This window comes from Mustela erminea, chromosome 19 (genome assembly GCF_009829155.1).
Source record: "Mustela erminea isolate mMusErm1 chromosome 19, mMusErm1.Pri, whole genome shotgun sequence".
NCBI lineage: Eukaryota > Metazoa > Chordata > Mammalia > Carnivora > Mustelidae > Mustela > Mustela erminea.
Genome location: NC_045632.1, coordinates 15,583,895 through 15,611,654, shown reverse-complemented (window position 1 = coordinate 15,611,654; position 27,760 = coordinate 15,583,895). Strand labels below are relative to the sequence as shown.

General features: G+C 48.8%; 2 protein-coding genes across 7 annotated transcripts in view; one reads left to right on the top strand and one right to left on the bottom strand.

The window, feature by feature from the left end:
• FBXO17 (F-box protein 17) overlaps positions 1-11,082 on the bottom strand; it is a 98,368-nt gene extending 87,286 nt beyond the window's left edge. Inside the window, exon 1 of one of the 2 annotated variants that reach the window (XM_032325154.1) lies at positions 10,633-11,082. In XM_032325154.1, the coding sequence (XP_032181045.1) occupies positions 10,633-10,879 (247 nt within the window). In that variant the 5' untranslated portion in view covers positions 10,880-11,082. The remainder of the gene's footprint in view (positions 1-10,632) is intronic. The other variant, XM_032325155.1, reaches the window with a different exon arrangement.
• On the top strand, positions 10,835-26,781 carry ACP7 (acid phosphatase 7, tartrate resistant (putative)). 5 transcript variants are annotated; one of them, XM_032325148.1, is made up of 13 exons: positions 10,835-10,960; positions 11,712-12,017; positions 18,214-18,414; positions 18,706-18,888; positions 19,792-19,915; positions 20,149-20,211; positions 20,300-20,414; positions 20,498-20,605; positions 20,703-20,760; positions 20,842-20,909; positions 21,009-21,080; positions 23,882-24,019; positions 25,822-26,781. In XM_032325148.1, the coding sequence occupies exons 2-13, from the start codon at positions 11,897-11,899 to the stop codon at positions 25,885-25,887; spliced, it is 1,317 nt and encodes a 438-aa protein (XP_032181039.1). In that variant the 5' UTR covers positions 10,835-10,960; positions 11,712-11,896; the 3' UTR covers positions 25,888-26,781. The 5 variants fall into 5 exon arrangements, with proteins under 5 accessions (XP_032181039.1, XP_032181043.1, XP_032181040.1 ...); XM_032325149.1 differs by lacking the exon at positions 10,835-10,960 and adding an exon at positions 10,972-11,054; XM_032325150.1 differs by lacking the exon at positions 10,835-10,960 and adding an exon at positions 11,437-11,610.
• Positions 26,782-27,760: the final 979 nt, after the last annotated feature.

Sequence of the window (27,760 nt, the reverse complement as noted above, 5' to 3'; positions counted from 1 at the left end):
TTTAACCTGAGGCGAGAACGGCTGGGTAGACATGAACCACATTCTTGTCTGTATTTGACGTGTCTTGGCCCAGACCAAGACATAGCTCTCCCTCCACCACTGGCTCCCAGATTCACTGAGGAGATTCATTTATCTCCCAGTAAATGGGCTGCTTGGTTCCCACTCATGAAAGCTGTGGAAGGCTTGGGGGTTTTCTCAAAAGTGGAAAACTCAGAGCTGACCACATTCTGGCCTGCAGGATGCAGCCCACATTCTGGCTCTGACAGTTAAAACTCATTTATGGTTAGCCATGTGCTTTCTAGCATTTGCTCAGGCCCTCCTCCACTGAATTCTCTAGACGAGGCTTGTGTAGAATCTCAAGGAAGCTGCCACCAGATTGTGACCTGGATATGGTTCAGCTCATCCTCTTTCAAGAACCTCCACTTATGAGGGGCTAGTCTACACTTCGTTTCCATAGGTAGAAGGCTCTTTATCTTTACCCTTTTTTCTCCTACAAAACATGTTCTTGCTTCCATTTGTCCCATGGCTTGGGAGAGAGCTCCACAGTGGTTACAGAGCTGCCCAGTGGCTGCAGGGAGAGGCTCAGGCATGAGCACCAGCACCAGGGGATGCCAGGCATGTCCCTCAGAGGCCACTGGGCTCCCAAGTTTCCTAGTCATGTTTCCATTCTCTTATGATTTTTAAAAGACTCAACCATAATAGTGGATAAATAGAAATTATTATATACTAGGAACACAGTTACCATGAGAAAGGTGTTTGTGCGGTGAAGAGGAAAGTCCAGGGCATTTGATGGCTCAGTCTGTTAAGCCTCTGCCTTCAGCTCAGGTGATGATTCCAGGGTCTTGGGATCAAGCCCTGCATCTGGCTCCCTGCTCAGTGGGGGGCCTGCTTCTCCCTCTCACCCACTTGTGCTCTTGTTCTCTCTCTCTTTCTGTCAAGTAAATAAATAAATTAATGAGAAAAGTGAACACAGAGGCCATGGTAATGTTTACAGGTGACTTGGGGGCTAAGGCACTGATAATGATCTGGTTCCTTACCAGGTGATGAGTCTGCAGGCCTCTAAACTATTATTCTTTAAGCTATAAATAAGGGTTTTTTTGTTATTATTATTTTTTAAAAGGTCTATTGAGAGTCATTTCTTTAAAGTTTTTTTTTTTTTTATTATTCATTTGAGAGAGACACAGAGAGAGGCAGAGGGAGAGGGAGAAGCACTCTCCCCACTGAGCCTGCCAGGTACCCGACATGGGGCTCGATGTGGGGCTGGATCCCAGGACCTGGATATCATGACCTGAGCCGAAGACAGATGTCCAACCAACTGAGCGACCCAGACGCCCCCATAAGGGTTTTTTTATACACTGTGCTATGTTGTCTGAAATGTAATACAATATCTGGGCAGCATCTCACACAATGCTGGGTAGGATAGGAATCTACTACCACTAATGACATTCCCAGCTGGAGTGAACACACACATCACAGGCATTCAGTTCTGTGCTCTCAGGGAAAATCTTCCCTTCCAAAACAAAACCAAATCCTTAAAGGCTATTCTTCTCAATAAACATGTGTTTCAATGTTCTGTTAGGTCGTTCTCATAGCCCAAACACCTTTCTAGCAGTAGCTGTGCTCCAGTATATAATAATATCTATTTTTTAAAAGATTTTATTTATTTATTTGTCAGAGAGAGAGAGGGAGCACAGGCAGGCCTAGTGGCAGGCAGAGGCAGAGGGAAAAGCAGACTCCCCGCAGAGCAAGGAGCCCGATGTGGGACTCTATCCCAGGACACTGGGACCATGACCCGAGCTGAAGGCAGCTGCTCAACTGATTGAGCCACCCAGGCATCCCAATAATAACAATTTTTAAGATATCATGGATCCCAAATGCAAGTTAAATATGTTCAGCGGTGTTCTCAGATTTCAACCTCAACTCAAGCTTTTTCTAAATTGCTCCTTAAGCGTCTGCCTTTGGCTCGGGTCATGATCCTGGGATCCTAGGATCAAGCCCCGCCTATGTGGTGGCTTACTCAGAGGCAGGAACTTTATGCTTGGCTTTCCTTATCTGTGAAATGGGTATAAGAAAATCCCTACCTCACAGCCTTCTTAGGTGATTTAAAGCACGTAGAATGACACCCTAGTACCCACTGAGTACTCTGGAAATGTTCTTTTTTTTTTTTTTTTTTTTTAAGGACATGTAAAGAGTTTTTATTTTTTATTTTTTTTATTTTTTTTTTTTAAGATTTTATTTATTTATTTGACAGAGAGAAATCACAAGTAGGCAGAGAGGCAGGCAGAGAGAGAGAGAGAGGAGGAAGCAGGCTCCCTGCTGAGCAGAGAGCCCGATGTGGGACTCGATCCCAGGACCCTGAGATCATGACCTGAGCCGAAGGCAGCGGCTTAACCACTGAGCCACCCAGGCGCCCGTAAAGAGTTTTTAAAAGGTAATTTTCAATAACATCTGTTTTTAACTCTTATGTGTTGACTTTAAAGTCAATCTCCCCCCACCCCTCCAACATGACTCCGATGGAAAATGTAGCCAAACAATAGTACAGTAAATAGTTGGGCAGAGATGGATGAGAGCTCACATTTGCTGAGGGTTTACTCTGTCCCAGACCTCAGTTCTGGATCTTATGGAATTCCCATCACTCCTACCCCGTGATTGGACAGTGCTGGGAGATGCCGCTGATTTGAGGCCTGAAATCCAGTGTGGGATGGCTGATGTCTCTGGACAGAGGGATGAATGGAGATGAGGGAGCCTGGTGGTGAAGGCCCCAGAGGCAGGGGGCCCTGGAAATTAATCTCAGCTCTTCTTCTTACTAGTGGGGTGATCTCAGGGAAGGGAGTTCACTTCTCTGAGCCTCAGTTTCCCATTCTGGAGCAGGAGGCTCTGAGGAGGGGCATGGAATCTACACAGTGACACTCATGGTGGCTGACACACAGCCATGATTAGAAGGATGAAACCTCAGGTGGGCGGGAGACTGTGTGTTCAGGGGGGCTGCCCTGGGCCCATCACAGGAAGCTTCCATATCCAAGAGGATGAGTCACACTTCCTTCCTACCATAATTTTAGGCAGAGTGGCATCTCCCGGGAGGTGAGCTGTGCCCTGGTCACACCCCTCACCTCCGGTGGCTCACAGGTCCCCTGACACATGACCTCATAGGCAGAATGAAGGAATGAGCGCGAAGGTTGGGATGCAAGGAAATTGTCTCTGCTTGTCTCTTCCTCCCAATCTCAAAGTCTTGGATCTAGCACTTTTGGGTCTCTTGAAGCAGTGGGGCCTTATGGGATGGGCAACAGCCATAGTTACTCCTGGCGAGAAAGGTGGTATGGATGTAAAGAGTGAGCCCACGCTCCCAATTGTGAAGATTCATTCATGTGTGCAATCACTTAACACATCTTTATTGTACACCTACCATGTGCCAGACGGACCAAAAAATCCTGGCCTTCTTGAACCTGACAGTCTAGTGGGAAAGTTAAACAATAGAGACAACATGGGTATTCTAGTCTGTTTGAGGGTGGTGAGTGCAATGTGAAAATATTGGGCAGGGTGAACTCAGGGCAGGGTTGGCAACCCGCTGCCTTTCGATCATATCTGGACCGTCATTTTGTTTTGTTTTGTTTTGTTTTGTTTTGTTTTTGTACAGTTCCCAAGCTAGGAGCGCTTTTTATTTCTTTTAATGGTTGGGAAAAGGAAATCAACAGAAGATTTTGTGGCTCATAAAATTTGCATGGAATTCACATGTCATTGTCCATAAATAAAGTTTTACTGGAACATGGCCACACTCGTTGGGTTACATATTGTCTATAGCTGTTTTTGTGTTATAACCACAGAGCTGAGTAACTCTGCCAGAGACCATATGGTCGGGAAAGCCTAAACTATTTAATATCTTGTTCTTTGCAGAAAAAGTTCTCTGGCTTAGGAGATTGGGAATGGTATGTAAAGGTGGGTTTCGATTTCATATTAGAAAGTCAAGGAGAGTCTCACTGCAAAGGGACATTTGGGTAAAGCTGAAAGAAAGAAGGAGGGAGCTATGCCAGTGGTGGAGAAGAATGCTCTCATTTAGATAGCTGCCTAAGAAACACACCCGTTTCCACCACCTGGATTCTACCATTAACCTCTTACTCTTCTTGCTTTCATCACGTATCTATGGATTCCTCTGTCCAGCCATTAATCTGTCTTATTTTCCTACAGTGAATTTCAAAATCCTGAAATATTTCTAACAAGGTCTTTGAGGACTCAGTGGGCACCAAACACTGTTTTCATTACTTCCACTCACTCACTTGGTTCTCACATCAATCCTCTAAAACATGTCAGATATACAGTAGAGTATGTTATCTCCATTTCACAGATGAGGAATTTGAGATACAGAGAGGCAAAAGACTTATCGCTACTAAAAGCTGGCGTGGGGTTTGAACATGGACCATCTGGTTTCAAAGCCCTGGCTTTTACTCCTTGCTGCTATCTTGCTTCTCTTTAGTCTGGGTGAAATATGTTATCCATTGGAATATCATGCAGCCAGTATAAAAGAATATTTAGAAGAGTCCCATAAAAATAATATAGGACTATGGTATGATCATGATTTAACCCAGATCCAGTCTCTAAGAAAAAAATGCTCCAAGGAGGGGCACCCACTGTCACCAGTGGTAGCTTAGGGGTAAATGGACACTGAATGATTAAATAAAATCGTTTGTTACTCAATGCAGCTACTATGAATTGAGCTCTTTCTTTATGCCCCACCCGGTATTACAGGCTTTACGTGCTGTATCTTTGCAAGCACTTGCAAGGTAGGCACGGCTATGCCCATGGTAGACATTAGGGATTGAGACTCTGAAGGTCAAGACTTCAGGATTCAAATCCAGGTTTGTCAGTTCTCTGAACTGGTAAACCTTTCTGGGTCTCTGATTTCTTACTTTTCAGTGATAAGATGATTTACTTCCATAATGGAAAATTACTCTTCTAAAAAGGAGTCTCCTTAAGAGAGTGGACTGATTTGGGGCACCTGGGTGGCTCAGTGGGTTAAAGCCTCTGCCTTCAGCTCAGGTCATGATCTCAGGGTCCTGGGATCGAACCCCAAGTCGGGCTCTCTGCTCAGCAAGGAACCTGCTTCCCTTCCTCTCCCTCTGCCTGCCTCTCTGCCTGCCTGTGATCTCTGTCTGTCAAATAAATAAATAAAATCTTAAAAAAAAAAAGGAAAGTAGACTGATTTATCTTGAGTTTTATCAGCCATGTGTATTATTTTAACAAAAGTAAAAACCCTACCTCACACCACACACTGCAAAGTCAGTTCCAGATAGACCATCAACCTGAATGTAATGCAAAATGATTACGTTTTTGGAAAACAACATAAGAGAAGAGCAACACATTTTGAAGCTATGGAAATGTTTCTTAAACAAGACATAAAAATAACTATTCCTAAGGAAAAGATCAAGGAATTGGACTGCACTAAAGTTAAGACCTTCTGTTTATTTAAAAAAATGCCATATACAGTAGGAAATGTTCATAGTACAAACAACTAAAAAATGGCTTTTGTCCAGCACATATAAAGAACAAATCCATTTAAAAAATGGACAGCCAGGTACCAGGGTGGTTTAGGCAATTAATTGACCAGCTCTTGATTTCGGCTCAGGTCATGATCTCAGAGTTGTGAGAGCCAGCCTGTGTTGGGCTCCACACTCAGGAGGGAGTCTGCTTGCAATTCTCTCTCCCTCTGCTTCTCGCCCTGCTCACAAGCACATGAGCACTTTCTCTCCCTCCAAAAGAAAAAAAAAAAGACCATTTTTTTAAAATGGAGGGGTACTTGGGTGGCTCAGTTGGCTAAGCATCTGCTTACAGTTTAGGTCATGATCCCAGAGTCCCTGGATCGAGTTCCACATCAGGCTCCTTGCTCAGTGGGGTGTCTGCTTCTCCTTCTCCCCCTGCATGTGCTCTCCCTCTCTCTGTCAAATAAATGAATAAATAAATTTTTTAAAAATTAAAATTACAATTAAAAATGGACAACCCAATAGAAAGTTGGGCAAGATGGAGTGCCTAGGTGGCTCAGTCAACTGAGCATCAGACTCTCAATCTTGGCTCAGGTCATGATCTCAGGGTTGTGAAATCCAGCTCTGCACTCAGCAGGGAGTCTGCTTGAGATTCTCTCTCTCCCTCTCCCTCTGCTTCCCCCTGCCACCACTGGTGCATATGTGGGCATACTCACACTCTCTCAAGAAAGAAAAAAAGAAAGGTCATTTAAAACAAATAGACAACCCAATAGAAAATTGGGCAAGATGGGGGGCGCCTGGCTGCCTCAGTAGGTTGAGCACTGGACTCTCGATTTCAGCTCAGGTCATGATCTCAGAGTTGTGAGATCGAGGCCATGTAGGGCTCTGAGCTCAGTGGGGAGTCTGCTTGAGATTCTCTCTCTCCCTCTGCCCCTCATCCTGTTCATACACACGCATCTCCATGCTCTCTCTCTCTAAAATAAATCTTAAAAAAAAAAAAAAGAAAGAAAATTGGGCGAGACACTTGAACAAGCGCATCACAAAAAAGGACAGTCAAAAGGCCAATATGTAATTGAGAAGATGTTCAATGGAAATGCAAATTAAAATGCGAGTTAGAACTACAATGAGCTACCACTACACATCCACCAGAATGGCTCAAAACAAAATGCCTGACAATGCCAAGTGTTGATTAGGATGGGAGCAGTGGGAATGCTCCAACACGAGTGGAGGGAGAAGATGATATTACAACCACTTTGGGAAATTCTTTGGTTGTATGTACTGAAGGTAAACATATATGCCTTAGGATCCAGCCATTCTAATCCTGGGTTCTCACCCAATAGAAATGTGTAGTAAGTTCACCCTTGAACCACTCAGGGGTTAACGGCACTAAACCCCACCCCCATGCAGTCGAAAATCTGAGTATAACTTTTGACTCTCCCAGAAGGTAACTATGAATAGCGTACCCTTGACTGAAAGCCCTATAATAGCATAGAGCCGACTCACACACATTTTGTAGGTAATATGCACTATATTCTATATATTCTATATTCTTACCAAGTAAGTGAGAGAAAAGAAGATGTTATTAAGAAAATTATAAGGAAGAGAAAACATGATTATTGTACAGTAAAAAGTCTATGTGTAAGTGGACCCGTGTAGTTCAAAGCCATGTTGCTCAAGGGTCAATTATATAAGTCCACTCTATGTTGTGAACATACTAGAACAAAATGTGCACTAATTATAGTGTGTGTGTGTATATATATATATATATATATATCAATGCTATCTGCAAGAGTTAAACATGGAAACAACTTCATTTCCATCCACTGTTGGTATACAATCATATAAATGTACTGTGGTGTCTTCACACCACGGACGACGACTCCGCAACGAGAAGGTGCGGACGGCACTCACCCACCCAGCCCAGACGAATTTCACAATCAACCCAAGAGGTCATATGGCATCATATTCTTCACATCCCGTGGAAAAAGGGCACAACAAAACAGTCTACAAGAAGGCATCCTTAGGCAGCCAAACCTATGTCCAGTAAAACCTAAATCAGGTGGGTACCTCCTCAGGGAGGGAGAAGGTAGAATCTGGGCAGAGGTGGGAAGAAGCTTATGGAAAGCTGGTGGGATTTGTTTCCTTGCCTGGATGGCAGTTACCCATGTTTCCTTTGTCATAATTTGTTAAGTAGACTATTTACATTTCAGGGACTTTCTGTAAGTACGTTCTATTTCACAATTAAGAAGGTTCAAATAATTTTTAAATGATTTGGAAAAGGGAGTTCGTCACAGCCTTATCTTACACTGAGCAGCCCAGGTGCCTAAGGTGTAATAATAATTGGAAGGTGTGCAGGCGACACTTGCTTTGTGCAAGGCACTGTTCCCAGCTGTTGATATCTGTCACCTTTTTTAATCTTCACAGCAACACTTGAAGTCTGTTACTATGATTATTGGCATGCAACAAAAGGGGAAACTGAGGTAGGTATCCTGTCAAAGTTAGTCAATGCTCAAGCTAGAGGTAATCCAGATTAGATGTTCTGTTCTCCAGCACTAGGAGCAGAAGAAATAAGAGAACTGGAAGTATATTTCTTAAAACACAGAGCTGTCTGAAAAGAGGAAGAGGAAATGGTTCTAAGTTTGTCCTGAGAGTAGGGGAGCTCTGAGATTTGAGCGGGAGGGGGTGGGAGGGGCCACAAGGGAGCTGGGAGCCTTCATCCCCTGCATCACAGACTAACAGGCATAATTGTAGTGGGGCTTTTAATCGGAGCTGGTAGATGGAATTCAGGGGCTACATGAACTTGGGTGGGAAAACCAATGACCTCTTTGCTTTTACTGCCCTATAACTCGGTAGTCCTCAAAATGTGGTCTGAGAATCCTTAAGACCTTTTCCAGGGACTTGATGAGGTCAAAACTCTTTCCACAATAATGCTAAAATGTGTTTGTCCTTTTCACTCTCCAAGGCTGCCTGACGGGTCAAGACATCATTGATATGATAGCTAATGGAATGTATGCATGTGTATTCTTGTGTTTTAAAAAAACTTCTCATTTTAATTTTCTTACATGACAAGTATCAGTAGATATAACCCATATATACAAAACCTCTTTGGAGTCCTCCATAATTTTCAAGAGGGTATGATTTAAGAACAACTGCTACGATTGAAATTTACCATGTCCTTCTGTCCTATTTGCAGACTTCCAGCTCTGCCATGAGAAGGAATCAGGGGCACCTGGGTGGCTCAGTCGGTTAAGTGTCTGACTATTCATTTCAGCTCAGGTCGTGATCTCGGGGTCATGAGAGGGAACTCTGTGCTGGCATGGAGCCTGCTTAAGATTCTTGTTCCTGGGCGCCTGGGTGGCTCAGTGGGTTAAGCCACTGCCTTCGGCTCAGGTCATCATCTCAAGGTCCTGGGACCGAGTCCCGCATCGGGCTCTCTGCTCGGCAGGGGGCCTGCTTCCCTATCTCTCTCTGCCTGCCTCTCTGCCTGCTTGTGATCTCTCTCTGTCAAATAAATAAATAAAATCTTTAAAAAAAAAAAAAAGATTCTTGTTCCTTCTCCTTCTGCCCCTCCCCCCACACTCCCTCTCTCTCTGAAATGAAAGCAAGCAAGCAAGTAAGCAAGCGGTCAAAAAGATGCTTTCACATCCCACTGCAGTCATTTAGGCCTCTCACACATCTGTGTACTCACTGAAACTTGCGAGTTACGATAATTTTTGGAACCTGCGTAGATCTCGAAGCTTAATGCATTAAGAAAGAAGCACATGGGGTGCCTGGGTGGCTCAGTGGGTTAAGCCTCTGCCTTCAGCTCAGATCATGATCTCAGGGTCCTGGGATGGAACCCCACATTGGGCTCTCTGCTCAGCAGGTTCTCTCTCTCTGCCTGCCTCTCTGCCTACTTGTGATCTCTGACTGCCAAATAAATAAATAAAATCGTAAAAAAAAAAAAAAAAAAAAAAAAAGAAGAAGAAGAAGCAGCAGCAGCACGTATCTTACTTTAACACACATTTGTTTGAAAAATACTTTTAGGGGCACCTAGCTGGCTCAGTCAGAAAAGGATGTGACTCTTGATCTCAGGGTTATGAGTTTGAGCCCCACCTGGGGCATTAAGAGTATTTAAATACTTAAAGATTTCCATAAAAAATATTTCTATAATTCAGTAGCATTGGATTCTGAGTCAGTGTCCAAAATCTGTGTACCCAACAGGCGGAACTGCTATACTTTGTGGGTTCTGTTTGTTTGAGAGACAGTGAGAGAGAGAGAGAAAAAAAAAACAAGCAGGGGGAGCAGCAGAGGGAGTGGGAGAAGCAGACTCCCGCCAGGGAGCCCGATGATGACACCGATGTGCCGGACTTGTCCCAGGACCCAGAGATCCTGACCTGAGCAGAAGGCAGACCTGTAACAGACTGGGCCACCCAGGCGCCCCAAACTGCTATACTTTGAGTTAAAAAAGCCAAGTGGTTGGGTCATTTTATCTACTGACAGGAAGGGAGAACAATGAAAAACCTGGACCCTCCAGCCTTTTCCTGCTGCTGGGGGAACCTCCAAACATATTTTGTGGAAAGCCACTCTCAACCTTCAAACAGCCCATGAAGGTTTACAGGAAAATTCTCACTGGCTCCCACCTAGACCCCAGGGCAATTTCTGGAGTTCATGCATTCATCATAATAAAAAAGCTGATTCTTATCCAGCCCTTATTCTGGGTCAGGAGGCAGCGTTCTCAGCATGAAATTTCATGCCTCATCTGGTTTAATCCTCTCAATAGCCCTTAGGGTATGTACTATTATTCTCTTCGTTTTACAGGTGAAGAAGCCGAGGCTCCGCGAGGTTAAGTAACTTGCCTAGGGCGCCCAGCTCAAAAGCAGCACTGCCTTTCCCGGATTTTGATTTTGTGTTTTCAGTATGCCTCTGGGTGGAGTGGGGGTTCTTGGCGGTGAGGTGGGGGGGAATCCGTGGGCTAAGCTTGGAGAAGGAGGAAGGAGGAAGGAATGGCGAGGAAAAGGAGTCAGGAAGGGATAGGGGAATCCCCTGGGTCGCAGGCCCCGGCTGCCGGCACACCTGCGTACCGGGGGATCTGGCAGGGCCGAGGGTGGGAGCCAATGTCCGTGCCCTGGGGACTCCGCCGTCGCGGGGTGGGGTGGCTGGGAGACGAGCTCAGCCTTACCTGTCAGGGCGCTCACTTGGTGGTCAGCCTGGACGTATCCGCTGCGGCGTACCAAACCTTTCTGGATCCCCCTTCCCACGCCCCGCCTTGTGGGGCGGAGGGAGGGGGGGTGCTGGTGGGCGTGAGGCGCCCAGGACCGGCCGGACCTGTGAGACCCGGGGCCCCGGTTGCCTGGGGAGCCTGTCACTTCGAGAAGGCAGGCTAGGCTCTTCCGGGGCTGGGACAGCTGTGGGCGGTAGGATGCCATGGTACCAGCAAACTCATAAATACCGCCTCCTCACTGGTGGCCGGAGACGTGCGCGCGCGTGCGGGCAGCTGGCGCCCGAGGGTGAGCCGGGGACCGGGAGGGAGTCCCCTGCCCCATCTTCCAGCCTCCGGGCTGACGGTCCTGGGCTGGCTGGGCGCCTCCCCTCCCCCCGCAGGTCCTCTGGGAGCTGGAGAGCAAACTGGAGCAAGGGGGAAGGGCTGGGGAGAAGGGGAGTGGGTGTGCAGGTGCAAGGCTGGGGGTATGGGGGCCACCAAGGCAGGATGGGATGCTGATGGTGGGGGGATAGAGGGGAAGGGGCCGCTCCAGGTAGGATGGAAATTCTGGGGGGACCTGGGGATGGAGTGGGGGATTGGGGTCACTCAGACCAAAATGGAAGGCTGGATGCTGAAATACAGAGTGATGAGCTCTGAGAGCAGGGAGCAATGCTAGGGGAGGAGGCCATAGGTCCAAGAAGCTGGGGTTGCTAAGAGCAGGATGGAATGCTGGCGATGGAGTTGCCAAGGACAGCTCTCTACATGGAGGCCCCACCCCACTCCCAAACCTTTCGCTGAGAGTGAGATGTGGGTAAGAGCCAGGGCTCTGGAACCAGGACCCCAGGGCTCCAGCCCCAGCCCCATCAGTCCTAGCTTTGCAGGGAATCACTGTGGCTCGTTGTCCTCATCAGTGATACGGCGGTCATGATCATAGCAGCCACCACACATAGGAATGTTGTGAGGCTCCCTTGAGTTAATCTATGCAAAGTGCTTAGCACACAGCGAGTCTCAGGACACTTGGTTCTGGATAGTGATCAGTATTTTTGTTTTCTCTCTAGCATCTGGATAACCATCCCCTTGAGGACCTCCCCGCCATCCTGCCTCCTCCTGCCCCTGACGTTGCCCAACCTCCCTCCACTCTCCATCTTCCCAGCCCCATTGTGCTGTTCTGGACCGCATCTGATCTGCTGTGGATACCTCCCCTTCCCCATCTGCCCCACCGCCCCAACACTGTCCCCTTACCATGCACCCCCTTTGTCCCTGCTGGTCCTGCTGCTGTCTGCTCCTGGTTTTCTCCTTGGGAGTCCTGGGGACCCCAGTGGCTCCCAAGGCTGCCCCTGAGCAAGTCCACCTGTCCTACCCAGGTAAGTTTCTGGGACCACTTTCTGGGCATCTCCCAGGGAGGCCCAGTGGGTTGGGGGCTCAGTATCCCATGCAGATTGCTGTGGAACCCTGGGGGGTGGCTTGCTCTTCCTGAACCTCAGTTATCTGGCTCTGTTAAATGGGGGTTCCAAGTAGTGGTGCACCTGGCTATGTGGGAAATGATTATGGTGTCCAGGCTGTAATAAGTGTTCTCCAAAGGGGACCGCTGTTGTCCTGCTCATTGTCTCCCCACAAAGCTGCTTCCTGATCCTTTATCTAAGGGTGGTTGTAGGCCTTGAACTCTGGATGCTTTGGACCCAAACTTCTTGGGTTTTAATCCCTGCTTTGCTACTTACTTGCTGTGTGACGGTGGGCAAGTGACTTAACCTCTCTGGTCTGAGCTTCCTCATCAGGACAATGGGAAAGTACTAGTGGGACCTCATAAAGGAGAGCTCTTACCTGTGAAGTGGCAAAATGGAGTATAGCCATGGTTTTTTTTGTCTCAGGGTCCCTTTTTGGTCTCAGTCCCTTTGCACAGCTAAAGATGATTGAGAACCTCAAGGAGCTTTAGTTTATGTGAGTTATATCCATAATATTTGCTATATTAGAGAATAAAATGGAGGCATTTAAACATGTTTAAGTCATTGAAAATGAGCAGTAACACATCCATTTTGTGTTAAGGTAAATGGCATTTTGCATGAAAAATAACTGTACTGTACAAAAGAAAAGAAACCTAATGAGAAGAGTAGCATTGGTTTACATCTTTTTAAGTCTCTTTAATGTCTGGCTTAATAGGAGGCAGCCAGATTCTCCCCACATCTGTTTCTGCTCCTTTCTGTTTCCATGTGTTGCTTTGGATGATATATACGAAGAAAATTTGGTCTCATCAGACTCCGGTTGAAACAGGGAGAAGGATTTTAAAGGGAGTTTCAAATAATTGTGCCCTATTCCTTTTTTTTATTTTTTAAATGACTGTGGCTTGATTTCGTTTTTTAATTTTATTTATTTGACAGAGAGAGAGAGATAACAAGTAGGCAGAGAGGCAGGCAGAGAGAGAGGAGGAAGCAGGTTCCCCGCTGAGCAGAAAGCCTGATGTTGGGCTTGATCCCAGGACCCTGAGATCATGACCTGAGCTGAAGGCAGCGGTTTTAACCCACTGAACTACCCAGGTGCCCCCTATTCCTTTTTGATACTGGACTGAAACTCAAAACACAGCCCTGTCTTTCAAATAATTTTAGCTTTTTATTTTGAATTAACTTTCAATTTCCGGAAGAGTTGCAAAGATAATGCAGAATTCCTATATCCCCGTCACCCAGCTTCCTCTAATGCCAATGTCTTATGTACCTGTTATCAAAGCTAAGAAATTAACATTGGCATCATATCACTAACTGGACCAAGGACCTTGTTTGGGTTTCACCGATTTTTCCACTAATCCGATCCATGATCCCACATGGCATCCTGCTGCCACCTCTAGTCTCCTAGTTGGGAGAGTTCTTTAGGCTTCCCTTGTCTTTTGATGTCCTTGACACTTGGAAGGAAGATCGTTTCTTACAGGTTAGTTGCAGTGCAGAATCTGAAACCAGGTGAATAAACTGGCTTTGGCGTCCATTGGCTAAATGACCTTGGACAAAGCACTTTGCCTGGAGACTTCTGTAAAATGGAACAGCTTTGAAACCCATCTTGTGGGCACTGCTGTGAAAATCCAGTGGGATGACAGGAGTTTCTTGTTAGGTCTGCACAGCAACAATAGCAGATCTGGTCTAAGTGTGTCAGAGGGATAACTCACTTAGCCTCAGATTGGATATTAAGCTGGAGGTTCTACTGCTACTCCCATGTTACAGAAGAGTAAACTGAGGCTCATAGAGAAGGTCTGACCTCGGGTCACAGAGTCAGGAAGTCCGGCAGACTGGCTCAAAGAGCCCACAATACTTACTTTAAAACTTGAACTTAGTACTAATTTTAGATTTAACAGAAAATTTACAAAAATATTACAGAGTTCCCACATTCCACTCACTCGGTTTCTCCTGCTGTTATGTTAGCATCTTACGTAATTACAGTATGTTTATTATTTTAAAATTGTTTTAAATTTTATTTATTTATTTGACAGAGATCACAAGTAGGCAGAGAGGCAGGCAGAGAGAGAGGAGGAAGCAGGCTCCCCGCTGAGCAGAAAGCCCAATGAGGGGCTCGATCCCAGGACCCTGAGATCATGAGCTGAGCCGAAGGCAGAGGCTTTAACCCACTGAGCCACCCAGTCACCCCCCCCCCCAATTTTTTTTTTTTTTTAAGAGAGAGTGAGCACATGCGTGCAGGGGGAGGGGAGGGGCAGAGAGAGGGGGAGGGAGGGAATCTTAAGCAGACTCCATGCCCAGCTTGGAGCTGGCGTGCAGGGGGAGGGGAGGGGCAGAGAGAGGGGGAGGGAGGGAATCTTAAGCAGACTCCATGCCCAGCTTGGAGCTGACTTGTGGCTCCATCTCATGATCCTGAGATCATGACCTGAGCTGAAATCAAGAGTTGGACACTTACCTGACTGAGCCACCCAGGTGCCCTAATATGTTTATTAAAACCAGGAAGTCGGGCACCTGGGTGGCTCAGTCAGTTAAGCGTCTCCTTTCAGCTCAGGTCTCCATCTCAGGGTCTTGGGGTGGGGAGCTCCGTGTTGGGAATCCCTGCTCAGCAGGGAGCCTGCTTCTCCCTCTGTCGCTACCCCCAACTCGTGCTCTCTTGCACACCTGCTCTCTCACTCTCTCTCAAATAAATAAAAAAAATAAATAAATAAAATCTTTTTTTTTTTTTTTAAAGATTTTATTTATTTATTTGACAGACAGAGATCACAAGTAGGCAGAGAAGCAGGCGGAGGGAGAGAGAGGAGGAAGCAGGCTCCCTGCTGAGCAGAGAGCCCGATGCGGGACTCGATCCCGGGACGCGAGATCATGACCTGAGCCGAAGGCAGCGGCCTAACCCACTGAGCCACCCAGGCGCCCAAAAATAAATAAAATCTTAAGGGAAAAAACCACAGGAAGTTAACATTGGTACAATAGTCTATTAACTAAACTACAGACCCTGTTGGAATGTCAGCAGTTTTCCCACTTGGTGCTGACATAGCTCATTGCTGTTACTGGTGACGTTGACCTTCATTGTGTGGTTACAGTGGTGCCTGCTGGGTTTCTCCACCATAGGATTTTTCTTCTTCCCTTTGCGGTTAATAAATATCTTGGGGGAGATTCCTTGAGACTGTGCAAATTACATTTCGCTTGAGACTTCTGCCCCCTGATTTTAGCGTCCGTTAGTCGATCTTGCCTGTGACAATTATTAGTGTGGTGTTTGCCTAATTGTGATATTGTGGCTTTCTAATTCTTTCTGTCTAATGGAAATTTTACTATAAGGAAAGCTGTCCCTTCCCTCCTCCATCCATCCATTCACTTATTAATTTCCATATTTCAATATTGACTTACCGATATTTATTTTGATTTCTTGGATTAAATGTCCAATATCATCATTATTTTTCTTGTGACTCGAATTGTCCCGGGTTTGGTCTTTTGGAATTCCTTTGGATGGACTTCTGTGTTCTTTTGACAAGCCCCCGTCATTTCTTGAGCACTCCCCCACTTTCCGGCACCACATGTTATTCTGGGCTGATCTTGTCTATTTCCTGCCCAGTATTTGGAATCAACCGCTTCTGCAAGGAGCCCTGGTTTCTTTCACTGGAGAGTGGGTATTTAGAAACTAAGATCTGAGTGCTGGGTGTGTTCGTGGCTACTGGGGTATCACGGTTTCCAGGCCCTTACACAAATGTGTGTGTATGTGTCACATACACACGCACAGATCTCGAGTTCCCCTATCTGTATGTATATAGCTCTTACCATGAGATCATACTGATACCTCTGATTCTAGTCCAACATCACGGGCTTATTTTAGCCTTCTTCTTTCCTTATTTGTAACTTCTTTCTTCAGCATTGAAAAACCTACCTCCCACTTCTACAGTATACTTAGGTATTTGTTTGATGCAAGTATAGGCATAAAGCAGTTTCACTCTCCATCTTCCCAGCCCCTTTGTGCTGTTCTGGACCACATCTGATCTACTGTGGGCCCCTCCCCTTTCCCATCTGCCCCCCACACACACACACACTGTCCCCTTACCATGTGCCCCTTTGCCTATTTCCCTGTAAGAACACTTACTAGGTGACAACGTGTATGTGCAGTTCTTTTTCTCTGTAGTCTTTTTTTTTTTTTTTAAGATTTTATTTACTTATCTGAGAGAGAGAGAGACAGAGATAGTGACAGAGATCATGAGCAGGAAGGAGAGGGAGAAGCAGGCTCCCCGTGGAGCAGGGAGCCTGACATGGGGCTTGATCCCAGGACCCCAAGATCATGACCCGAGCTGAAAGCAGGTGCTTAACCAACTGAGCCACCCAGGTGCCTCCTCTGTAGTCTTTTTAAGAGCATTTTTTAAATTACTGAAGTATAAGTTGACGTCCAATGTTATGTAGGTTTCATAGCGACAGTGAGGGTAGTCCCCTTCAGTCACCATGCCACATTAGTACAATATACTTGACTATATTCCCTGTGCTTTTTTCCTCTCCGTGGCTTATTTATATTTTATGACTGGAAGTTTGTAACTTTTCGCTATAGTCTACAGCGTCCAGTCAAGACCTACCCCATGGTGACCCACCTCTCCGCATGAGTGCTTTATTTACTTTGTAAATATAGTTACATCCATTGGTCAGTGTTTATACTCCATGCTGGCTTCTTCCCGCATTGTTATTGTAATTGTTAGTTTATTTGGGGTGTATGTGAAGGAAATACGGAACATGACTATAATTCTAAGAGTCAGAATTACACTAAAAAGGTAGTAGTTTTCCCTCCTGGTCTTTCCTGGTCTGTACCTGTCTCTCCTTTTCTACCTCATTACCATCAACCCCAGGTAAGTAACCCATGTCTTTCCTTTCTGCTGGATCCTTCCTGTATTTCTTCTGTACAGATGAGTATGTACCTCCGTCTATCCTCTTAGGTAAAGAGTAGGTGACTCTCTTGTGTACCTTGCTTTGTTAATTTCACTGGCTCTCCTGGATGTCATTCCTAGAACTTGTCCTCCTTCTGTGGATAGCTCCCTTGTGCTCCACTGTCTGGCAGTTACACAGTCGCTTCAGCCCCTCTCTTAGGGGTGGGCGTTTTGGTCATTTCCGATATGTTGTGATTACGAACAGGGCTGCAATGAAGAATCTGGAGCACATAACATTCTCCTGTTCCTGGGACAGGAGCGCATGCTCTTAACAGCAGCCTATAGACCATGTGGTGTGTTGAAAACCCTGATTTGGTGGCTGGCATTTACGAATTTTGAGTTAATCACTTCAAAGTTTGGATTTATTGGGGCCCCTGGCGGGCTCAGTCCGTTAAGCCTCTGGCTTCAGCTCAGGTCATGATCTCAGGGTCCTGGGATCCAGCACCACATTGTCTGCCTCTGCTCAGTGGGGAATCTGCTTGTCCCTCTCCCTTTGCCCTGCCCGCCATGCACAGAAATACACAAAAAATCTTTTTTAAAAAGTTTGGATTTATGTATCTATCTATGTTCCTGACATACAAAAATCACCATATAGAGACTTACTCTAGAAGTCTCTAAGACAGATTTAGGGAGACTGGGCCGGCTTCCGGCATGGAGACCAAGCTATGGCTGTCCCTTTAAAACAGGGCACATCTACAGTTCGCCTCACACTCCATCACTCTCGTCGGCCTGACTCCTTCCAGCTGGACTTTATCCCCGTTTATATGACCTAGCAGGCTTCTAGACATCCGAGTTTATAACCCCTCAATGATGTCATATATGCAAAACGTTTGGCACGAGGGCTGCACGCAGTAAATAATGATATTAAGACTAATGTCCATTCACTCATGGAATCCTAACAGCATTGTCCTAAGTGCTTTGCTTGTGTTTAAGCCTCACAGAAACCCTTAGAGTAGAAACCATTATTATTCCACTTTACAGATAAGGAAACCGAGGCGCAGAGAGGTGAAGGGACGTGCCCAGGGAAGCACAGCTTGGGAATGGCAAGGCTGAGGTTTCACCTGGGGAGCTCCGGCACCCGAGTCCCTAACTACTAGTGTTCCCAGCTGTTGGCTCTCGCCCCTCGCTCTGTCCGCCCCTCCTCCCCTGCTCCAGCTCAGGCGTCGCTGCCTGCCTGCTCTGCCCTTCCTCCCCAGGTGAGCCGGGCGCCATGACGGTCACCTGGACCACATGGGTCCCCACCCCTTCCGAAGTGCAGTTCGGGCTGCAGCTTGCGGGGCCCCTGCCCCTCCGGGCCCAGGGCACCTTCAGCCCCTTTGTGGATGGGGGCGTTCTCCGGCGGAAACTCTACATACACCGGGTCACACTGCGGGGGCTGCTGCCGGGGGTCCAGTATGGTGAGAGGGGCCCCAGGTCCCAGTGCTGAGGGGGGAGCAGGAAGAGGAGTGGGGTGTGGACTAGAAGTTGCCACTGGCAGGGGGCTCAGGCGGGGCCGGTAATGCCTCTCTTACGAGACTCTGGCATGAGAACGGGAGGTGCTGGGGTCTGGGGCGGAGTGGACCAAAGGGCATGGGTCAGAATCCCACAGTCCCCACTTCTTTCCCCCACCCACTGAAGATGGGTTGGGGGAGCAGAGTGGAGCAGCCGGGGGTGCTCCTAGCTGACTGTGACTTTCCCCTCTCCCTCAGTTTACCGCTGCGGCAGTTCTCAGGGCTGGAGCCGTCGGTTCCGCTTCCGGGCCCTGAAGAATGGTCCCCACTGGAGCCCCCGTCTGGCTGTGTTTGGGGACCTGGGAGCTGACAACCCGAAGGCCTTCCCGCGGCTGCGCAGGGACACCCAGAAGGGCATGTACGATGCTGTTCTGCATGTGGGTGAGGCATTGGCAAGGGCGCGCCTGGAGGCGTGGGGTGGGGCTTGGGAGGGAGGTGATCCAGGGGGTATCGAGGGCACTGGGCTGGGGTTAGCATGGTTCTCAAGGGACAGGCGATGAGACACTGGCCCGGAGAGGGTGTCTTGTGTTAACCAGTCTGCCCAGGTTCAAATCCCAGCTCCAACAGAGAGCCGTGTGCCTTGTTGGTTTTGTCTTCTGCGTTACTACAGTGAGGGCTAAGGCTGGTCCCGAATTCATGGGACTGTCATGATGACTACATAAGTGACCTTGCTTGGCATGCTGTAAGTGCCATGTGTTCCCTGTCATTATCATTGCTGCTGTGGCTTCAGGGGACAGGGACATGGATGGGAGACAGAGATTGGGGCTGATATGGTTCGCAACTGCACTCTCTGGAACCAGACTCCCAGGGCCTGATTCCTGGATCTTTACTAACCAGCCCCATGACCTTGCATGAGCACATAACCCCTCTGGGCCTCAGTTTCCCCATCTGAAGTGGGGTAATAATGACATCCACCTCAGAGGGTATTTGGAAAATTCAGGTGATCGAGTATGTAAAGCATTTGGAACCGTGCCTGATACAAAACCAGTACCAGGTCGTGTCAGTGTAAAGGCTTTTGTCCTGGGAGGGGACAAGAAGGCGGGCAGATCAGAGCATGGGAGACCAGTGTGATCTCTGCAGGTGGGGGGCGGGGGGTGTGGGGTGGTGCTCAGGAGCTATTCAGGAAATAGCTCCAAGTGCACAGGCAGGTGGTATGAGGTAAGGATCAGAGAACCGAGATGGCTCGGGGTCAGGGGCTGCAGCCATCGGGTCTCTCGGTTCTGGCAAGAGGACAGCAGGGTCTGGGTCCTTACTCTCCCCTCCCCCCAACCCCCGGCTCCCCAGGAGACTTCGCCTACAACATGGATCAGGACAATGCTCGTGTCGGGGACAAGTTCATGCGGCTCATCGAGCCTGTGGCTGCCAGCCTGCCCTACATGACGTGCCCTGGAAATCACGAGGAACGCTAGTGAGGGCCCAGGGCTTCAGGGTGGGTGTGGGCCTGACCGGTGCAAACAGACGTGTCCTTCTAAGTGTCTCACCTTAGTCCCTCAACCTACAGCAGTGCATGAGCAGTAGTGAGAGGAGAGGAGACAGAGGCTGGACTGGGAGCCAGACCCAGCCTGGCAGTGGGGTGGTGGGGGCAGCGGGCCGAGGAACCCAGACCCTCTTCTCCCCACCCTTTCACTTCCTTTTATCCAGCAACTTCTCTAACTACAAGGCCCGCTTCAGCATGCCAGGGAACAATGAAGGCCTGTGGTACAGGTAATTTGGGAGATCCTGGGGACTGGAGGATGGATATAAGATGCCAAGGAGACTCCCACCTCTGACCCATGCCCTTTGACCTCTTCAGCTGGGACCTGGGCCCTGCACACATCATCTCCTTCTCCACCGAGGTGTACTTCTTCCTCAATTATGGCCGCCACCTGGTAGAGAGACAGTTCCACTGGCTGGAGAACGACCTCCAGGTAACACGGGTGATTACCCCTTCCAGGCCTCCCCTCCCCTACCCCGCCCCTCACCCTCATCCCACCCCTCACCCTCTCTCTAGAAAGCCAATAAGAACCGGGCAGCCCGGCCGTGGATCATTACCATGGGCCACCGGCCCATGTACTGTTCCAATGCCGATTTGGATGACTGTACCTGGCATGAAAGCAAGGTGAGGACCCCTCCCTGGGGTGGGGTGCCAGGAGCCAGGCGGGGGGGGGGGTGCCCAGCCTGAGTCCCCCATTCCCCTCCTTGTGCGCCCTGCCCAGGTTCGCAAAGGCCTCCGTGGCAAGTTCTATGGGTTGGAGGATCTTTTCTACAAATACGGTGAGTGACCTGGGGACCCCCACCCCAGCCCCCCAATCTCTCTAGGATCAGGCAGCTTGACCCCAACTTGTTCTGTTTCAGGGGTTGACCTGCAGCTGTGGGCTCACGAGCACTCCTATGAACGCCTGTGGCCCATTTACAACTACCAGGTAAGGCTCAGGGAGGGCCGGTGTCAGTGTCGGTGGACCCCAGGACACCCAGGGCTTGGCCTGGTGTGACACGCCCCTCTCCCTTGTTCCTGTTTCCAGGTATTTAATGGCAGCCGAGAGATGCCTTACACCAACCCTCGAGGCCCCGTCCACATTATCACGGGATCTGCTGTGAGCATCACAGGGGGAGGGTGGCTTGGCTTCTTGCCTCTTGATTTTTACTGCCTCTTGTACTGGCCAGGTGTTTATACAGCTGCTGTCCCCACCTCTCCCCCACTCCCTGAGAGCTTAGGTAGCCCTTGTCACAGGTCCATTGTACGGATGTGGAAACAGAGCCTTGGGCAGTCAAATCTCATTCAGTCCCAGGCTCAACAAGTGGCAGGGGTTAGGAGCGGGGCTTGCCCGGGTTTATCGGATGGATCCAAAGACAGAGGGCTTCTTATTATCATCACTGCCACTGAACTCCAGACTCCGTTCACTTTCCACCAAATTTCTCCCTGATAACCGCTTTCTGTTCCAAGTTCCCACATTCAAGTTAGTTACAGTGTCTCTTGAGTCTTTGCTTGTCTTTCATCCTGCACATTTTGCAAAACTCCTGGCCAGCAGTTTTGCAGCAGGCCCCCCCGTCTGGGTTTATGTGTCGTTTGGCTGAGATTCAGGTTACGCATTTTGGGCAAGGCGATCTTAAAAGTGATGTTGTGTTCTCCTCGGTGCATGGGACCCGGGGCTCCTGCCGTCTGTGTGTCTCTGAATCACCTGGTTAAGGAGGTTCCTCCACTGTAAAGTTATTATATCTCCCTTTCTAATTAATAAGTATCTTCAGGGAGATACTTTCCGGCCATGCAAATCTCCTGTCTCTCCTCCAACTTTCACCCACTGATTTTCAAATCCCCTGTGGGTCCTGCTGGCAACAGTTATTACTGTGATGTTCTAGTGGGAAGTTTCTGTTTCCCTCATTCCTCCAGGATTGATTAATTAGAGTCCTCTCGTGAGGAAGAGTCCTCCCTTCCATCCCATTTATGTAGTTCGTTACTGATTTATACCAGTGTGGACTCACGGGTAATTATTGTATCCTGTGGGCGATAATCCAATATGATTGTGATTTATGCTACTGATCACCTTGCTCGGGGTTGGGCCACTGGGAACTCTTCAGATCTGAGTGCCCCTGTCATTTTGTGAGCTCTTTCTTATTTTTTGGCCCTATTGGGTACTGCAAAGATTCTTGCGTTTTCCTGCCCTTTCCCTCTCTGCCTTGGAATCACTCACTTCTGCAAGGAGAGGGGGCTTATTTTTTAAGCTGGTTCTTAGGAATTAGAAAGATTGAAGTAAGAACAACTTGTGATAAAAATTCACACAGTGCATAGGGTGCGTGGGTGGCTTAGTGGGTCAAGGGTCTGCCTTTGGCTAAAGTCATGATCCTGGGGTCCTGGGATGGAGTCCCCACTTCAGGCTCCCTGCTCAGGGAGCCTACTTCTCCCTCTCCTTCTGTGATCCATCTCTCTCTCAAATAATAAAATCTTTAAAAATATTTTAAAAATATTCAGACCACTGGGGCACCTAGTTGGCTCAGTGGGTTAAAGCCTCTGCCTTTGGCTCAGGTCATGATCCCGGGGTCCTGGGATTAAGCCCCGCATCGGGCGCTCTGCTCAGCAGGGAGCCTGCTTCCATCTCTCTCTCTCTGCCTGTCTCTCTGCCTCCTTGTGATCTCTGCCTGTCAAATAAATAAATAAATAAATAATCTTTTTTTAAAAATTCACACCGTGCAGAGGGCAAGAGGTAAACACCAAAGGCATAGGCTTAGGGACACCTGGGTGGCTCAGTTGGTTAAGCGGCTGACTTCAGCTCAGGTCATGATCCCGACGTCCTGGGATCGAGTCCCACATTGGGCTCCTTGCTCAGCAGGGAGCCTGTTTCTCCCTCTGCCTTTGCCTGCCATTCTCTCTCCTGTGCTCACTCTCAATCTCTGACAAATAAATAAAATCTGAAAAAAAAAACAAAGGCAGAGGCTTAACCCACTGAGCCACCCAGGCGCCCCTGCTTTGTTTGTTTTGAGAATGAGAGAGTGCGCATGTGCAAGCAGGTGTGTGTGTGAACAGGGAGGGGAGGGGCAGTGGAGAGAGAATCCCAAGCGGGCCCCATGCCCGGGGAGGAGCCCAACACAGAGCTCAGTCCCACGACCCTGAGATCATGACCTGAGACGAAATCAGGAGTCTGACACTCAGTCAACTGAGTCACCCAGGCACCCTAACCACATCTGTTTTAATCTCTATTTTATCTTATTATTTTATTTGTCTGTGGCTATTATTATATTAATATTTTATAATATTTTTGTATCATATATAATGAATGATGATGAATATAGTATTCCTACTGAAGAGATCATGTGGGACTATGCCATTATCTGGTTAGTCCTCCGACTTGCACGGTGAGTTTGGCCATTTACTGATAAGCCTTGCTTTCATTCATGATTACAATGATGGCAGCAAAATGGTGATTTTTTTTTCAAGGTCCCACGTGCTCTCTGCTCATGCCAGCTGGCATGGCTTCTGCAAGGTTGAGCACTCGCTCTCCCCCAGGGGCTGGTGACTTAAAAAGCCTTCTTGGAGGGTCTACCATGCCAATAGTGCCGAGACCCGTGACTTCTATCTATTCTTCGAATTGCATTTTCCCTTTTATTGTACATCTTGCCCCCCTTTCTGTGACACCCTGCTTTGTGACAGTCACTCCATGACATTTTTAACTGACCCCCATGATGGGCCTTTGGGTGCCATCCAGCCTAGGGCTCTTACAGAAAATGCCGCACTGGGCAGTCTCTCACAGCCAAGCCCTTTTCTAGAAGTCTTAGCGAGGTCAAGGCTTAACAGACTTTGTCTTCCTCGGGGACATCAGGGTCCTGGCCTGGGAGGTTGTTTCTGCTGCTCTCGGATTCTCCACCCACCCCCGCCCTGGGTCTAAAGGGTTCTGTCTGGCAGGGCTGTGAGGAACGACTGACCCCCTTCTCCCTCTTCCCTCGGCCCTGGAGCGCCGTGCGTGTGAAGGAATATGGGTACACGCGGCTACACATCCTCAATGGGACCCACCTCCACATCCAGCAAGTGTCGGACGACCAGGTCAGTGAGTGGTGTGCCCAGTCGCCTGCCTGAGTAACCGGGCCCAGTGGATTCTGGAGCCAATCGGTTAAAAGAATGGATTCCAGAGCTGGGAATCCTGGGTTCAAATCCTGCCTCGGCTCCTTACCAGCTGGCTGACCTCCAGCAATTTACTTCACTTGTCTGAGCCACAGCTTTCCTGTCTGTTAAAGGGGATGATAATAGTTGATTGACCTGTTATACATAAAGTGCTGAGAACAGTTTCCAAAGCATGCTAAATTCCATAGGTACTTATCAACCTGAAGCAGAGGCGGAAGGTGGGTGGTAGGAGCAGGTGGAGGGAAACCAGTATGATTTGTGGCTGGCAGAAGTGGCCCAAGGCTAGAAGGACCCAAATAATCACGATTCAGGTTTATTTTTGCCATTATAATTGTGTTATTTTTTTAAAGACTTATTTATGTATTTAAGAAGGGTGGGAGAAGGGCAGAGAGAGAGCCTCAAACAGGCTCTACACGGAGCACAGACCCTGACATGGGGCTTGATCTCATGACCCTGAGGCTACCACCTGAGCTGAAATGAAGAATCGAACACTTAACCAAATGCACCACCTAGATGTCCCTGCCTTCGTCATTTTAAAAGAATAATAGTTGTGATTTCTTTAACCCACTGAGCCACCCAAGTGCCCCCATAGTTGTGATTTCTTGATCACCTGTTGTGTATCAGATGCTGGGCTAGCCTCTTTACATCTAGTAGCATTTTAATCACCACAGCCATCCCATGGGATGGTTTTTCTTTCCATTGTACAGATGAGAGCACGAAGGCTCAGAGAGGGGAAGTAATTTTCCAAGGGTCACACAGCTGGAGGGTGGCAGAGCTGGGATCTGACCGCAAAGACCATGTTCTTTTTATTATAAATAACTGTCGTTTACTGAGTGGGGAATCGCTTCTCGGCCTTTTGGCTAAGATCAAGTGTACTGAGCTGGGCACGCACCAGAGGCAGGCTTTAAAGTTGTGTATTTATTGCATTCAGTTCTCCCCTGTGTAAAGAATACGGAAGTGAGGCTCAGAGTTGGGAACACTCTTAAGGCCACGTAGAGAGCTGCTGTACTGGGCTGTCAGTGATGTTTGTCTGACTCCAGGGTCTGTGCTCATAATAACAGCCTAAACCTTACATAGTCCTTGCCATGTTCTGGGATCCCTTTTTAAAAAGCCCTCTATAGGGGTGCCTGGGTGGCTCAGTGTGTTAAAGCCTCTGCCTTCAGCTCAGGTCATGTTCCCAGGGTCTCTGCTCAGCAGGGAGCCTGCTAACCCCTCCCCGCCGCCCTCTTCCTGCCTCTCTGCCTACTTGTGATCTGTCTGTCAAATAAATAAACTCTTAAAAAAAAATAAAAAGCCCTCTACAGGGCACCTGGATGGCTCAGCTGGTTAAGCGACTGCCTTCAGCTCAGGTCATGATCCTGAAGTCCCGGGATGGAGTCCCACATCGGGCTCCCCACTTGGCAGGGAGTCTCCTTCTCTCTCTGACCCTCCCTCTTCTCATGCTCTCTCTCTCTCTCTTTCTCATTCTCTCTTCAAATAAATAAATAAAATCTTAAAAAGAAGTTTAGAAAAAAAACCTTCTACAAATAATCTCATTGAATCCCCACAACATCTATGGTGTAGGTAATATTCCTAGCATCGCCACTTTTCAGATGAGGAAAACCGAGGCTCAGAGAGGTCTAGCATTTTGCCCCAGGTCACACAGCCCATTAAAAATTCAGGTCCGTAGCCCTGGAGTCAGGACTTGCAGCTCTCATTAGTTCCTTTGTTTTTGTCCCTTGCAGGATGGAAAGATTGTGGATGACGTCTGGGTCGTGAGACCGCTGGTTGGCCGGATGATGTACCTCTAGGCACAGAGGCGGCTCTCATCAGGAACCCTGGGCCTTGCTGCCTTAGCTAGTGTGACCAGACACTGCCCAGGCCCAGGTGAAGAGTTGGGGCAGGCCTTGACTCCCAGCCATTCTGAGGCCCCATGTGGGGTGCATGCAGCCCCATGGCAACTGGAGCAGCTCTCCCCTCCTGGAGAGGTGGGGGTACCACGGGCTGTGATGGGCGGGTCAGCGCCCAGGCACAGAGCAAAGCAGGGCAGGTGTGGGGCTGCTCGGCCCTGCTCCCCTGCATAGCACTGACAGGGCGGGGTGCCTACGGGGCCCCAGGAATAAAGAGACTTACAGCTGTGGCTCCGTGGACTGTGCACTTTTGCCGGGGATGCCCCCTGGCCGGTCTCCCCGCCCCTCCCCTCCTACCCCACCCCCCCACCCCTCGCATGGGCGGGGCCATGGGCACCCCTAAGTCAGCAGGGTTGGTACGGCTGGCTGGCTGTCATGACACCACTCTCCAGCAGGTGGTGTCAGTGACTTTCTCCTCCTAGGCTGACCCTCAAGGCTCCCACTGCCCAAGGCACCCTAAACTAGTGTCGCCTTGTGCCTCAGTTTCCCAGCACTGAGAAGTGTTAACACTCCCGCCTCCAACCTGGGGGTTCTGACAAGCCTTAGGATCTCACAGACCTTCTTTTCTCCTCCCCTTTCCCTTCCTTTTCTCCTCCCTGTCTCTATCCCCTTCCTTTTTGTGTATTCACCCATTATTTCTTGGGCATCTCCCATGTGCCAGGCCCCGGTCTCAGTCCTGGGAGACAGCTGTGAGCAAGCCAGAGATCTCTGCCTTCACAGAGCTGATACTCTAACCAGGGGGTCAGACAGCAAACACAATAAATGAGAAAAGTGTAAAGCAGGGTAAAAATTGGGAAGCACTCTGAAAAAGCAGGGAAGGGGCCTGAGAGGGGAGAGTGGCAGTTTTTACAGGGATAATCAGGGAGACCTCACGCGGAGGGTGAACATTTGATCTGAAGAGGTCTGAGGGAGAAGCCACAGGCAGAGTGCTCCAGGTAGAGGAACAATGAGTACAAAGGCCCTGAGGCAGATACACACTGTCCCTGCCGGGGTATCAGTGTGGTGGCCCACGCATCCTAGACAGAGTGAGTAGGGGAAGACAGAGACGGGGAGCTGATAGGGAAAGAACATGTGGGGCCTCATGGGGCCCAGGAGGACTTTGTCCTTTATCCACAGGAGGGCTCTGAGCTGGTGACAGACACATCTGACTGCAGGAGTCCTAGGCCAAGCTGGGCGCTGGCCCCAGGGCTGAGAGCTTCCCCAGGGCAGCCTGTGGGCTTCCAGTTTTGCCGGCCGACCTCACGTTATGGCTCCATGAGCTGTGAGCTGCGAGGGCTCAGCTTACTCCTACTTACTCCCCTCGCCACCCACACTGTGCCCAAGGCACACTGATTTCCTTCAGTTTCTTGAATTATGCGAAGCTTTTTCTCACCCTTGGCGGCCCCTCTCCCGAGCTCATCCTAGGCTGGCACCTTCTCAGCCTGAGGTCTCGGCCTTTCCTGACAGCCCCAGCAAGGAGAGTTGCTGTCATTCTGTCCCATCCCCACTCTCCGTCACTTCTAGCTCTTAGCTTCCTGGAATCCTCTTACTGATTTGTGCTTGTCTGTGGTCAGCCTGTGCCCTCGATCTAAGGGTCCGTGCAGGAGGAGACCAAGGCCAACTTGTCCATTTGTGGGTCTGTCCCCTCCACCAACCCCTCCTAGACTCCTTCTCAGGCTGGGTGGCTGCCCCGTGCCCACTCATCCCAGCCCTGCCCTGGGCCGGCACTGTCTGGGGTGGCTTTGTCTCCCCCACTGGACTGTCAGCCCCAGGAGGGCGGGGTCCAGGGCTCACC

Excerpts from the sequence above, each read along its gene's own strand:
- ACP7 (XM_032325148.1), top strand. The coding sequence starts at position 11,897 with ATGCACCCCCTTTGTCCCTGCTGGTCCTGCTGCTGTCTGCTCCTGGTT. Across the intron at positions 12,018-18,213 it reads AGTCCACCTGTCCTACCCAG|GTGAGCCGGGCGCCATGACG; the intron begins GTAAGTTTCTGG and ends CTTCCTCCCCAG. Across the intron at positions 20,606-20,702 it reads GTACCTGGCATGAAAGCAAG|GTTCGCAAAGGCCTCCGTGG; the intron begins GTGAGGACCCCT and ends CGCCCTGCCCAG.